The 13,200-nt window shown below is 36.5% G+C and overlaps 1 protein-coding gene across 2 annotated transcripts in view; it reads left to right on the forward strand.

The window, feature by feature from the left end:
• LOC118205184 (double-strand-break repair protein rad21 homolog) overlaps window positions 1-13,200 on the forward strand; it is a 94,097-nt gene that overhangs the window by 30,782 nt on the left and 50,115 nt on the right. For both annotated transcript variants that reach the window (XM_035377622.2, XM_085818322.1), the window contains exons 2-3: window positions 748-899; window positions 9,933-10,159. In XM_035377622.2, the coding sequence (XP_035233513.1) occupies window positions 756-899; window positions 9,933-10,159 (371 nt within the window). In that variant the 5' untranslated portion in view covers window positions 748-755. The remainder of the gene's footprint in view (window positions 1-747; window positions 900-9,932; window positions 10,160-13,200) is intronic.

The following is a 13,200-nucleotide window of genomic DNA, read 5'->3' on the forward strand; positions in this document are numbered from 1 at the left end:
AGCTTCCTGTGTAGAAGGAGATATACCTGTATGTTTTGCTGTAACTAACCAGAATGTTTTACAATTACAGAAATTACAGTTACATTGTTTCGTACCGAGAATAGAAGTATCATTTCTTAATGATTACGTAGGTCGAGAGTAAAAACTCGCTCCATCGTTGCCAAGACGATCTTCACTCGCGCGAGAGCAGCGTTGCCATAAAAGTTCAGAGAAAGGAATATTTCAAACTCTTAACACATATGAAAAGCCTAATCTGCAAGTGTTCCATTGAAACCATTACGGATCTAGTCGCCAGGATCGCCGTTATTGCGGATGATATTCGGAAAATGCCTAGTGTCTTCGCAAATGTGCGTCTATCCTTATCTCGCAGGTGTGAAGTCTGCATTGCAGCTGGCGGATGGTACTTTTGAGCAATTTCTATGAGCATGCTCTGGTAATAAAATGTTTTCTGAAGTGTCTCCCTCATTCTTATGTTAATTCTTTGAAGCTGATAGTGGAAAACTACCCTTTAACTTCTCACCGCTTCGTTCTTCCGACCATACGTTCTACGACAAATATTGTTCTCATAGCTAGCTGCCTTCTATCACCTCCTAAAGTTTTGCCCACTTATTCAGATTCTCCCTATATTTCCTAGCAATTGATAAAGAGGCAGTAAGCAAAATCACTATTGTGTAGTGTTTTTAATTATTAAATGTTTTCTGTGTTAGTTAAGAAAATTATTTTATTTAAATGATTTTCATTTTGTAGGCATAAAAATGTTTTACGCTCAATTCATGTTGGCCCAAAAAGGTCCATTGGCAAAAATTTGGCTCGCAGCTCATTGGGACAAAAAGCTTACAAAAGCTACTATTTATGAGACGAATATAGAAAGCTGCGTTAAAGGCGTTCTGGAACCTAAGGTAAGTTCGGGTTTTTAATAAAATTGTGTTTATTGATTTTAATAATTGTACAGTTAAATAGCACTTTAAAATCATTATACACTACTAAAACACAATTTTATTGGAAATCATTATACACTACTAAAACACAATTTTACATAAAAAGATGAACTTATTTGTTTTGGCGAAAGCCAAAATTCAACTTCTGCAGAGTGACGCCAAATTGTATGATGAGGTAAGTGATTGTTTCTGTTGCATTGGAAAAGTCAGAGGAATGAGGCCTTGGAATCGCAACGGTAAGTTAGTTATGATTTAGCTATAATTTGGTGAAACTCTCTTCTTTGGACACATGAAGTTTGATTATGCTCCTTAAAGACGTTCAACGCTGAGTGCTACCATATTTTCTTGGATGATAATTTAATACACTTTCAGGGAATTCGTACTTCCTGAATAGGACAGCTTGTTTTAGGTGGAGACTACGCTTTTGCACCTTCATTTGCACCACCAAAGTGTAGTTCAGGAGTCCTAGCCTGTTCATTTGCGTCAGAGATTCTTATGGTTAAGAATCATATTTGTCTCTGGAATGCTCTGAAGCGAAATATCAGCTCCATGAAACCTAGACTATATGAGTGGAATTGCAGCAAGTGTATTACGAATTGATAGATGATTTTAGTGCAATTATACGTGAAATTTTTGTATTGTTCTGCGTAGTATAACATGAAAATATGAGAGACAATGCTTTGCCGGAAAAGTAAGAATACAGGGGCAGTCTGTTTAACATTGAGTAAATGGCTCTCTCGCTAATTTGGCGAGAAATCGTGAAAAAGTCGCCAAACCTGGCGACCATTAGGAAACATTTTTGTCCGGTTTCTCTATAACTGTAACGGATATTGCAATTGAATAGCTAGCTGACGTTCTGTGTAACTGTAACCATATTTGGCCCTCATATGCCTTCCAGTAATTTCGAGAAGTAATAGACATTTCTGAACGGCCGGGTAAAAAGTTTGACGTATTGAGATATCTCCGGTTTTTAGATGCGCTTTGCATTGAGTTGTGTTTAACGTTCTTAGTAGTTTGAAGGGAAAGTTTTCTTAAATTGATTATAATCTATGATACTGTAAACACTGGCACGAGAACTTCTGTGGAAAGTTCCGGTATTCTGAAGTCTTCCTTTTGATAAAGTACATTTTATCAACCTATCATCGGACCTGTGTGCAGCATTCAGTCTGTCAAGAACCCTTTCGGACGTAGCATGTGTAGTTTTCAGTTTCTTTATCATCTTTGGTAGAGTCAATATCTTCGTGAATGCAGTTTTCAGTAATGTTATAGAAACGATAGGTTGTTAGGGACGAATTTTGATTAATTTGATTACACGCTGTGCATTGAAATGTGAATTATATGGCCAAGAGTGAAGAACAAAGATTATTTACTTCGAAAAATATTTGGAATTTATTTCCTTGTATAATTATTCTTCCTTGTTTCTCATTCCACACTGGGATTATTACGAACCAGAAAAATCGGCAGACTGAATAATATTTCGAAAATGGAGGTTCTTGAAATTCTTAAAATTTTGAAAAAGAAACGATCCGTTGTAAGCCAATTAACTACGAAACTAGTAACCAAAGTCGAAACGAATTTAGCAAATAATATTCCTCTAAAGGAAAAAATTGGTATCAACAGTTCATTGAAAAAATCAACGAACTATTCAGAAATCGAAACGAAAATAACTTCGGAGGAGATTGAAAATGAAATTATGCTAAGTCAAGAATTCCGGTTTCGCTTTAAGTGACTATAATTATGATTCCGCAATAGAAATACTGAAGGAACGTTTTGGAAGACAAGATGTTGTCATCACTTCACATATGAATAAATTATATCTCTTGAACCAGTGGGGAAAATTTCAAATGTTAAAGCACTGCGTAAACTGTACCATGAATGCGAAGTCAACATTCGAAGTTTAGAATCGTTAAACGTTACTTCTGGAAGTTATGGAAATATTCTCTGTCCTGTGAAAGCAGGATTAGATATAAAGGAACTCATACAATTCTTAAAAATAGAAGTTAACGTCCTCCGGTCTAACCCCTATTTGAAAATAACCAGTCGTTAAGTCTAAAGTCGTCATATATTTGGTAGACGTTATGTTCCTTAGAATTTCTTCAATAATAGGTAACGGATATACCGGATATTTAGTTATGGAGTTTAATTTACGATAGTCAATCGCGAAACGCCACCTTTTTGGATGTGTTAATGGATAGTCATTGTTTTTCTTACATAAAACCACCGGGCTAGCATAACTACTTGAGATGGGCGTTATGATCTTTTTACGTAGCATATCGCTAATGTGCCATTCTATAATTTTTTCTTTATTCTTATCATACCGGTATGCTTTGTGGCGAACTGGCATTGAATCTCCGGTGTCAATACTATGGTTAGTAACTTGTGTAAATCCTGGAATATCACTAAATAACGAAGCAAATTCACTTACCACTTGTCGGATTCTTTGTTGCTCTTCCTTAGGCAGGTGATCAAGGTTTAACATTGGCGGTTCCGATTTTTCTTCTCGAACTGGTTTCATCGTCAGCTTAAGGGACGCTTCATTAAAATCCAGCGTTGCTTCTGCCTCTGAAAGAAAATCTATTCCTAAGATGATATGTGCTTGCAGATTCTTTACTATAAAAAACATAATTTTTACTTGTTCGTCCTTGATACGAACGTATAGCGGTAATTTACCTATGCACTTACATCTTTCTTCCTGCGCAGCTAACACTGTCGTATTATCCGAATTATATATGCGGTATTTCCGAAAATACTTCCTAAAAAAATCTTCTGCCACACAGGAACACTGCGCGCCTGTATCCAGGCGTGCGGTGGCTGGGATGTTATTCACCAACACTTCAATCTTCGGAAGTGTCAAATTTTTCACCATTACTGTATTTAACTTGAAGGAAGAGGAGTTTTCTTGGCCTTCGGATTTCCGCACCCTCCCGTCAGCAGAAATCCGTTTTAGTTTAAATCCTTTTTTCTTTCCATGCTTTCCTTCTTTTTCCACTGGCCTTGAGACTTTTTTTCTGGATTGCTATTGAACTGTGGACGTTCGCCGGCTGTTTTGGATGCTCGGGTTTCCTTGCCCACTGATTCGCTTTGCTTCCGTAGCCGTGTGCTTGACTTTGCTGTGGTCTTGGCGCACCAAATTGGTTTCGTTGTTGATATTGGCGTCTTCTTTCAATGTCCGCCGTTCTTCTACTTTCAAACTGGAGTGCTAGCTCAAATAAATTTTCCAGTGTAGTCGGATTCCTTAATTCAATAAAGTCTTGTACTTGGGGAAGTAACCTCGGCAAAATCACTTGAATTATTATAGGATCCGGACGGTTTCCATACAAGAGTTTGAAGACGTGAAGTTTTCTTAAAATAAAGCTTGAGAGATTTTCAATTCTTTGCTGATATATGCTGAAAAGTTCCGTTTCTAATTTCGCACGATCCCATACGACAGGGAAGGCTTTTACTAGGGCAGTCTTGAAATAGGTGGGACTTCCTGCTTGACCCAAGAGACTTTCTGCCTATGCATTTGAACCAATTAAGCGCTTGGCCCCTCAAAGCGCTGGTAGCTAAGGTAACTTTCTGGAACTCGTGCACGGGATACATCATGAAGTGGTCCTCCAATTTTTCCAAAAAACTGGTTACCGGTGAGTTTCCATTAAATGTTGCTTCTGGTTTCATCGCTGCGCGCATGGTCTGGACGATGTAACCAAATCCTTCCAGGGCGGCAGCTGGCATTTCTGGATTCTGAGCCGCTTCTGCAGGCAGCACAGGTATTTCTTGAAACTCGGCCATGGTTATTCTTCTTCGTCGGGCGCCACTATCAGGTTCAGTGTTCCGCCTTACTTGCTTTGGGAACATGCAAAGACCTGACTCGGAACAGGGAGCTTACTAAAGCTATGTTCAATAAATGTGGGAAGTAGACAAGATACACAGGAAGGGTATACGAAACCCTTTATTTTTCACTCTTTACAATAATTTCCGTACTTCGGAATACAGAGACCAACCACTTGTGGTCTGAACTTAAGAATATAAAAATATTAACTAAACTCTTAACTTAACTTTGGAATAATAAACAAGGGCCTACGTGGAAGATTGGCCGTATATTAACAGGAAGCCGTATGTAGTACAGAGAACTGTTAACACTACAATATGTTTAAAATTATTAAGAGGATTAAACCTCTGGCCTGGAAGGCAACCAGCAACCGAGTAAAACTGCTAAGGCAAGCGGCCTGCTTCGACTAACTCCTTCCTCTCTCTCGCTTGGCAAAAAGCCACAACTTAAGTACTTGGCGTTCGCCAGACAAATTTGCATAAATAAGTTAAAGCTTTTAATTCTGGCCGGAAGTAGAAAATAAGAAGTGATAGTAAAGATTTAAAATAAAATAAACGTTAGTAAAACTTAAGATCCTTACAACTGGTCCGAAGATTATTATATTTTTTCTTTTTAATGTGATTCAATTACGAGTAAATAGAAGTTCATTTAATTCACTGTATAGCTTGTTAAAAACATTTAATGTTTTTGTACCATTACATTACGTATTTGTTCACTAGAATACACAAAAGATATATAACGGTCCTATATTAATCTGAATGTTTGTTCATGTAGTATGCCAACCAGCGGTCAAGCGATGAAGTCGCTGAACACTTGTATTTCCGTCCGAATTTCGAATCCCGGTGGATGGGCTGGTAATTAAATAAACCAGTCATTCATGGAATGCCCCATAAACTGCTTTGCTCCACAACCTGGGCCATTTGTATTTGTATTCGCTAGAAAAAAATCATGTAAGAATCATTTTAATTTTATTACCCATTTTTTTTATGTGTATTCCGTTTTCTATCTAACCTCGTTTCTCTGCCAGAATATAAATTTCCAAAGAAGGAAATTATTCTGAAACAAATGTTTGGAGAGAGAAATCAGAGGATTCTGCTTGAAGGTCAAGCTGCTTTGATTCTCCAGCGGTTAGAATTTTGCGCCGTTGAGTTATTCTTGCCATTAGGTTTGTTTACGCCGACTTTGGTCAGAGCCAGTTTTAAAATCTGAACAATTTTCAGATTTAAAAAAAGGTTTTTTTTAAATATTCCCCTTAAATATTTTGATTTTATATAAATATCGTTATAACCGAAAACATCGCGGGTAAAAACGTAGCGAAGAGAACAACGCAAGGCGAAAACGTCGTGGGAGAAAATAAAACAAAGAGAAAACATCGCAGTTCTAAAATGATCGTGGTACAAAATATCGTGCTCGAATATAAAGCGGTTCAAAAACTTTGCAGTTTAAAAACATCGTTGTCGAAAATATCATGGTAAAAAAAGTACCTACAAATCATTGCATGACGATGACATCGCATACATGCGTTTTTCGGACTTTAATAATTGTAAATGTATATTCGCATAATGATTTGTGAGCGCAAGATGGAAAGAAGTGTAATTTTTAATTTCATATTTTTATTAAGTAATAAATTAAAAAAAACAGAACAAGAAATATTTTCACTATAAGAGTATCAGATTAACAAAAGTAAAGAAAATAATCTCATAATTAACTTAGCAGTTTTCTTATAGATAAAAGGCATGCAGTTACTTATCTTCTTTTTACTAATCCTTTTTAAATTATACTTTACATGAAAAATTAGCAGTAAAATTTTATAAAAAATAATTTGTTAATGACTTTTGCTAGTTAACTATTTCAGTTTAAAACTCTACACTGCTGGCCACCCAAATTGCACACTAAGAAAGACAAAAGATATCACAACAAAATTTATTTAGTAGATAACATGTTGACCAAGTATCAAATGATTAAATTTATAGACTTCTGTGAAGTGTGGTTCCTTCCAGAATTAGTAGCCAGAGTAGCCGCTAGTGTTGGAGATCACCGCTGCCACACGCCTCGGACAACAGAGCAAGCAACTTCCACACGTTTGCCAAAGTTGATCTGGTGTGGCAGCTTGAGATGTAATCTGGGCCAATCGTTCAGCAAGCATGGACCACATGATATGATATGAGGGACGCAGCCCGACCCTCCTGGCGGGCTTTACGTCGCCCTATGGCGTTTTAGCGGGCTGCGCCAGAGCAAGCCAGAAACAGCACCTTCAACAGACATAAAGAATAACACACATAAAGAATAACTAAAAAACAAAATTCAGATTAAAATCCCTTTTGCAAGCTTATTATGATTACTCCTCTCGACAATTTCCTGGCAAATTTTTTCAGGCTTTTAAAATCAAATATTATAAACATCATTCTTCTTAAACTCGTTCCTGATATCAGTAAAATATTTACATGTTTCCACATAATGCTCTGCAGTGCCCGGTTCTTTACAGATATCACAGAGGTCAGACTCTTGTAATTTAAACCTTTTAAAATAGAAAGGAAAACGGCCATGACCTGTAATGATTTGGTTAATGTCAGTGTCTGAATAACATAAACCTATTTTAAGTTTAACAAATTTTATATAACCTTATTTCGATCAGACCTTTCGCACTTTTCCATTTATCAAATATAATTTTTCATAATAGTCATAGCTTTCCTTGTTGATCCTTGTACATTAATATCACGAGCATTAACATCGTTAATTGCCTCCTTGACCAGTGCGTCCGCCCACCATGGACCACATGTTTTCTATCGGCGAAAGATCCGGAGAGCGAGCCAGCCAGGGAAGCAATTCAATCTGGCGATTGACTAAGAACCCTTGGACAATGCGTGCCACATATTTCAACATGATAATGCGCGTGTCGCGCATTATCATGTTGAAATATGACTGTGGGCAAGCCCTAAAGGTAAGACTGGAAGGTAAGAAGGACAAATGGCTCCAACACCTCGGAGATGTAGCGCTGGGTGTTGAAAGTACCGGCAATGCGTATTAGAGGAGTGCGAGAGTGATATCCAATACTGTCCCATACCATAATACCCGGTGCAGGACCAGTGTGGCGGTGCATAAAGCAGCTGTTCAGCATCCTCTCTCCACGGTGTCTCCAGACTCGAATCCGACCATCGTGGTGTTGCAGACAGAAGCGTGACTCGTCAGTAAAGACAATTTCATTCAATTCTGCCGTCCACATCCTTCTTTTATCGCACTATTGGCGGCGGAGACGTGTGTGGTTCTGCGTCAAGGGTAGACGAAGCAATGGACGTCTAGCGGACAGACCACTCTGCTGTAAACGGCGTCGAATGGTATGTGCAGATACTGGATGATGTGTTACAGACTGAATGTGCTGTGCTATGGTTCGTGATGTGACCGAGCGATCCGTCACTGCCATGCGCACAATGTTTCTGTCATCACGTAAAGTGGTGCACTGAAGTGGATGCGATCGAACACGTCGATCCGTCGTACCCTCCTGCATCGAAGGGTCACATATCCGCATTACAGTTGTGTTTGGTTTCGTACAAACGACTACCGATTTCCCTGAAAGATAATCCTGGCGGTAGGCCACTATATCCTTCCTCTGTCGAACTAGGATACTTGATCAAACGATGATCGCTGTTTACTACGAGGCATAATTGATCGTTTTCCTTGAAAAAACCGCAAGAAAACACAATTGCCGAACTTGAAATCGTCGAAAACTCCAAGCCTTAAATAGCACTTTAAAGTAATGTGCGTCTGCACTGAAATTCTAATCATTTGTATATCTCACCTCCGCTAATGCATGTTGTAAATTTCATGTTATTTGCATGCTTCCTTCAGGGTGTTACATTTACGGTGGCCAGCAGTGTATTAAGTTGCATTAATTTTCTATCCTTAAGTTTCCATTTTGCATTTTCAGCAAATAACCATTAATTCAGAAGTCAAACAACAAAAATCAGCGTTATACCTACAAAATTTTCACAGGACTAGTTTCGATGGTTTTACCGAACCATCGAAACCTGTGAAAATTTTTTGCGGTTTTGCAGCTGAAGTTGATGGTTCGGTAAAACCATCGAAACTAGTCCTGTGAAAATTTTGTAGGTATAACGCTGGTTTTTGTTGTTTGACTTCTGAATTAGTATTTATTCGGCGTGTTATTGTGTCTTAAATAACCATTAGTTAATAAAAAATATGAAAGTAAAAATTATCCTTCTCTCCATCCTTACACTCATTATATCGTCATGCGAGTATCCTTTCACAATTATGAAAGCCTGAAAAACGCATGTCTGCGATGTTATCGTCATACGATGATTTGTAGGTACTTTAATGTTTACCACGGTATTTTCGACGAAGATGTTTTTAAACTGCGGTATTTTTCAACCGCTTTATTTAGGACTACGATATTTTGTACCGCGATGTTTTCTCTTTGCTTTATTTTCTTCCACAATGTTTTGTGCCACGACGTTTTCGTCCACGATGTTTTCGGCGGCATATAAATATATACCAAAATGACAAAGTAATGTACTTCTGTTTTAAATGATTTGTTCATTTTACTGCCTTTGGTATAGAAAGAGGAAATAACCAATTAATAAGAAATTTAAAGTTGTGTTACAAATTAAAGTTAGGATATTATTTTATACATTCTTTATATTACGTACTTCCATGCTACTCTAAGGAGAGAAAAAGGCATAGCGAGCGCCTTAAAGCGGTAGGAAATAAAGAGAAATACTCGATGTACTCTATTTAATAGAATCCAGAGCATATATTTGAAGTTCCAATATTAGTCCACCATTTTTTCCTCTTACTCTTCCCATTACTGACGAGCTACAATTATTCCTCATCATAAATTTCAAATTGCATTAAAATAAGATATTAAAATGAAAATGATGATTTCAGTAAGTAATGGATTTACAGTCAATATTTAAGACTTTGTGAATTTTTTTCTTAAATATTAAAGGATTATCCGAGTTCAAAATGCTTGAATATGATTTATAATATTTCTTTTACAATTTTCCTTTTGTAATTACTTTATAAAATTGTCATGTTTAATGGGAAACGTAAAACTTTCTTATATACTTTACATGTTCGTCAAATGTGTTAAAATAGTAATTTAATCATAAATATTTAAAGGTTATTTAGCGTAAATAAAAGTGATAACAGATATTACTTTCTTTCAGGTCAAGATGGCGCTGCGGACAACAGGACATCTGTTATTGGGAATAGTACGAATTTATTCTCGCAAAGCAAAATATCTTTTGGTTGATTGCAATGAAGCATATTTAAAGTTAAAAATGGCATTCAGACCAGGTGTTATTGATTTGCCTGATGCAAGAACAGCTGATGCTGCCACTGTTACCTTACCTGAAGTATTTTACGACTTTGATACTGATGTTGCTGACTTAGAGTTAGTAATAGATTATTTTTATTATATCTATTGAGACACACCAAAAAGCCATTTTGTTAACCTTTTTTCCTGGGGCAACATGGATTCCTGGTCAAAAGTGCGAATTAAACATTCTTACATGAAAATAAAATTGAAATGCGTAAAAAATTGCTATTAAACTGAGGTTTTCTTTAATTTCGATGTTTGCAAAATATAAATATTTGTTTTCGAATTTCACTTACGCATTTCATCATTGCAGTAAAAAGCAAAACACTGACAATTGTTTTGCTATTTACTGCAATGATGAAATGCGTAAGTGAAATGAATATTGAAAATCGCTGCAAAACCCCTTTACAACCGGTTAAAATGCTCTGATTAGCACTGGAAAGGTTAGTTATACAACCATGTCCATAAAAATACTTATGGGGCCATTGATTTCTTAACCGTTATCATAAACAGATATCTATGGTTGCAGAAACACACTCACTTCCAAAAGTTAAGCACGAAGATGTAAAATGAAAAAAAATCAAGAAATACTGCTTTGATTGACACAAAATTCGGCAGGAAAGTAGCATATATATTTATGCATAAACCAAAATCAATAATTATATACAGAAATGAAAACAATACTAAATGTTTGTAAGTTATCAGATAATGATATATTGGAGACAGCATAAAATGAAAAAAAGGACATTACTAGGGTATGTGATCTCCCCTCATCTCTATACAAAATTTACACTTGTGACCATGCTTTTAAATAGGTGGACAACCACCGCAGAATTAAGCAATCGCCATTCTTCTTGTAGAGCAGTTTCCAGCTCAGTAAGAGTTGCTGGAGGTGAGAAACGCGAAGATACAGCACGGCCGAGAGCATCCTAAAGATTTTCAATGGGATTAAGTTCGGGCGAATATGCTGGCCACTCCATACGCACAATCCCTGCACTCTCCAGGTAGTTATCGACGATGTCAGCTGTATGGATACGTGCGTTATCGTCCATTAAAACAAAAGTACGGCCAACTGCTGCAGCGTAAAATCTCACAATGGGTTCTAGGACTTCATCTCGATACCGGACAGCTGTCAAAGAACCCCAAATATTAGCGTGAAAGCATTTTCACGCTAATATTTGGTAAGTTTTTAAATACATTATAATATTTACATGCTGTTGTTATATTTTAGGATCATAATCTAATACTAATAAAATAATCATTGAATTAAACATATTCTTGACTTTGAATTTATGCAAATAATGCTGTAAATTAGCTCAAACAGTAGCACTGTTTCCTGGGTCATGAATTCTATAAGATTATGTGAAATAGGATCCTTCTTTTGGAAGAATTTGTATTGACCAAAACGGGTCACTGCAGTTTCCATAGGAGAGCTGATCATTTAATCTATAACACAGAAACTTTTCTCTAATTTGATATTCGGTATTTCGTATTTAGTTAAATATAGATTTAAATACTTCATTTTTCAGTTTGTGTACCGATCCTGAACATATAATTCCTAATTTTAAAATAAAGTATCTCTGTCAATTTTTATCGGACGGGTTACAAATCGTTTTGTGTTTTATTTTTTAGTATTAGTATACAAATTTACTTAATACTATTGCGTTTTTCTTTTCTGACACCAGTTGTTACGTTATCTTCTTCCTTCACTTTCATACGGGGTTCGTGTGGATTTGGAGTGAATAACGACGACACTTGATGAAGCATCGAAACACACTTTATTGACCAATATTAATCAGAACAGCTCAAAAACACTTTTACAGTCGTCGAAGATCTACAATAAACAGGCTGGAACAATCAACGAAACAGCCTTCACACTTTCAGGCAATAACGGTGGAGACAGCTTCACTGCAAAGCACCAGAATACAGCTCCCGGCGCTGCTTGGTCGTTCTCGGAACTCCACGTACTCCATGGTTTAGTCGTTCCCCGGAGCTTAACACACTTTCTCGACAATGCACTATCCGCGATACACTAAGAGACTCTTCGATGCACTTGACGACGCACTCGGCAGTAGCTGACCGGCTGTCAACTCGATCGTCTCCGCACGGACTAACTAGATGAGACAGACTAACTCGCACTGCGAACAGCAGCGTTTATATAGCTTTCGGCTTGTGTTCGAGAACATTCTTGGGCTAAACCGGTAAGAATTCGTTCCAGAAGGTTCTCCATACGTCCATTGTATATCGCCAATTTTGTCCCCATATGTCGCCAAATTCTCGCCAAATGTGGCAACACTAAAACTTTTGTGGGGAAGCTATCTTTCCGCACCTGGACATTTCGTAACAATGTAACTAACTTTAGGGAGCAGGGATCATATAAAATGTTAGAATTCGCAGTTTTTCCGAAACTGATTTTCTTTTAAATTTACAAAATGCCAAAGAGGAATATTTTCTTTATTTTCTTTCTTATATTTCTTTATTATTGATTTTCTTTATGTTTTATATATATATATATATATATATATATATATATATATATATTTTAAACATTCTTCCATATGGAAGTGTATGTCTGCAAGCAATGGTTTCGAAAATGAAGACCGCGTAAGGACTTTTATTGACACTGTGTTTGGTAAATTAAAAAGAGCATATAAAATAATGGCAGATTACTTGAAGGAAATCAACCTTTTTGTATTACTGAGGTCGTAAAAAATTCAAACTAACTCTTGCCATAATTTTTCATTGCTGTTTTTCTGCGATTTTTGATAAATGGATTTAAAATACGATTTTTGTTTTCTAAATCATATGATTTCAACTGCATTAAGCAGCAAAATACTGATCATACGGAATAGTGGATGATGTATTTTTCATGTATGTTAATGATAATTTATTGTATTTGATTAACAATAGTTCTTTTATGAATTAGTTATTGTATCAAGGTTTGTGACAAGTATTTTATTTATCATTAATTTATCCTGAACGGAATTATTGTATTAAAACCTAGTATATAAATTTATACACATATATTTACCAAAAGAAACGTTATCGAAACTTTGCTGTACTGAACTATGTTTGCATGTACGAGTAGGGGTTGTGCTCCTAAGGTGAACGATAAT

This window comes from Stegodyphus dumicola, chromosome 6 (assembly GCF_044657685.1).
Source record: "Stegodyphus dumicola isolate Sdum_Otavi_A_Nest chromosome 6, ASM4465768v1".
NCBI classification, from domain to species: Eukaryota; Metazoa; Arthropoda; class Arachnida; order Araneae; family Eresidae; genus Stegodyphus; species Stegodyphus dumicola.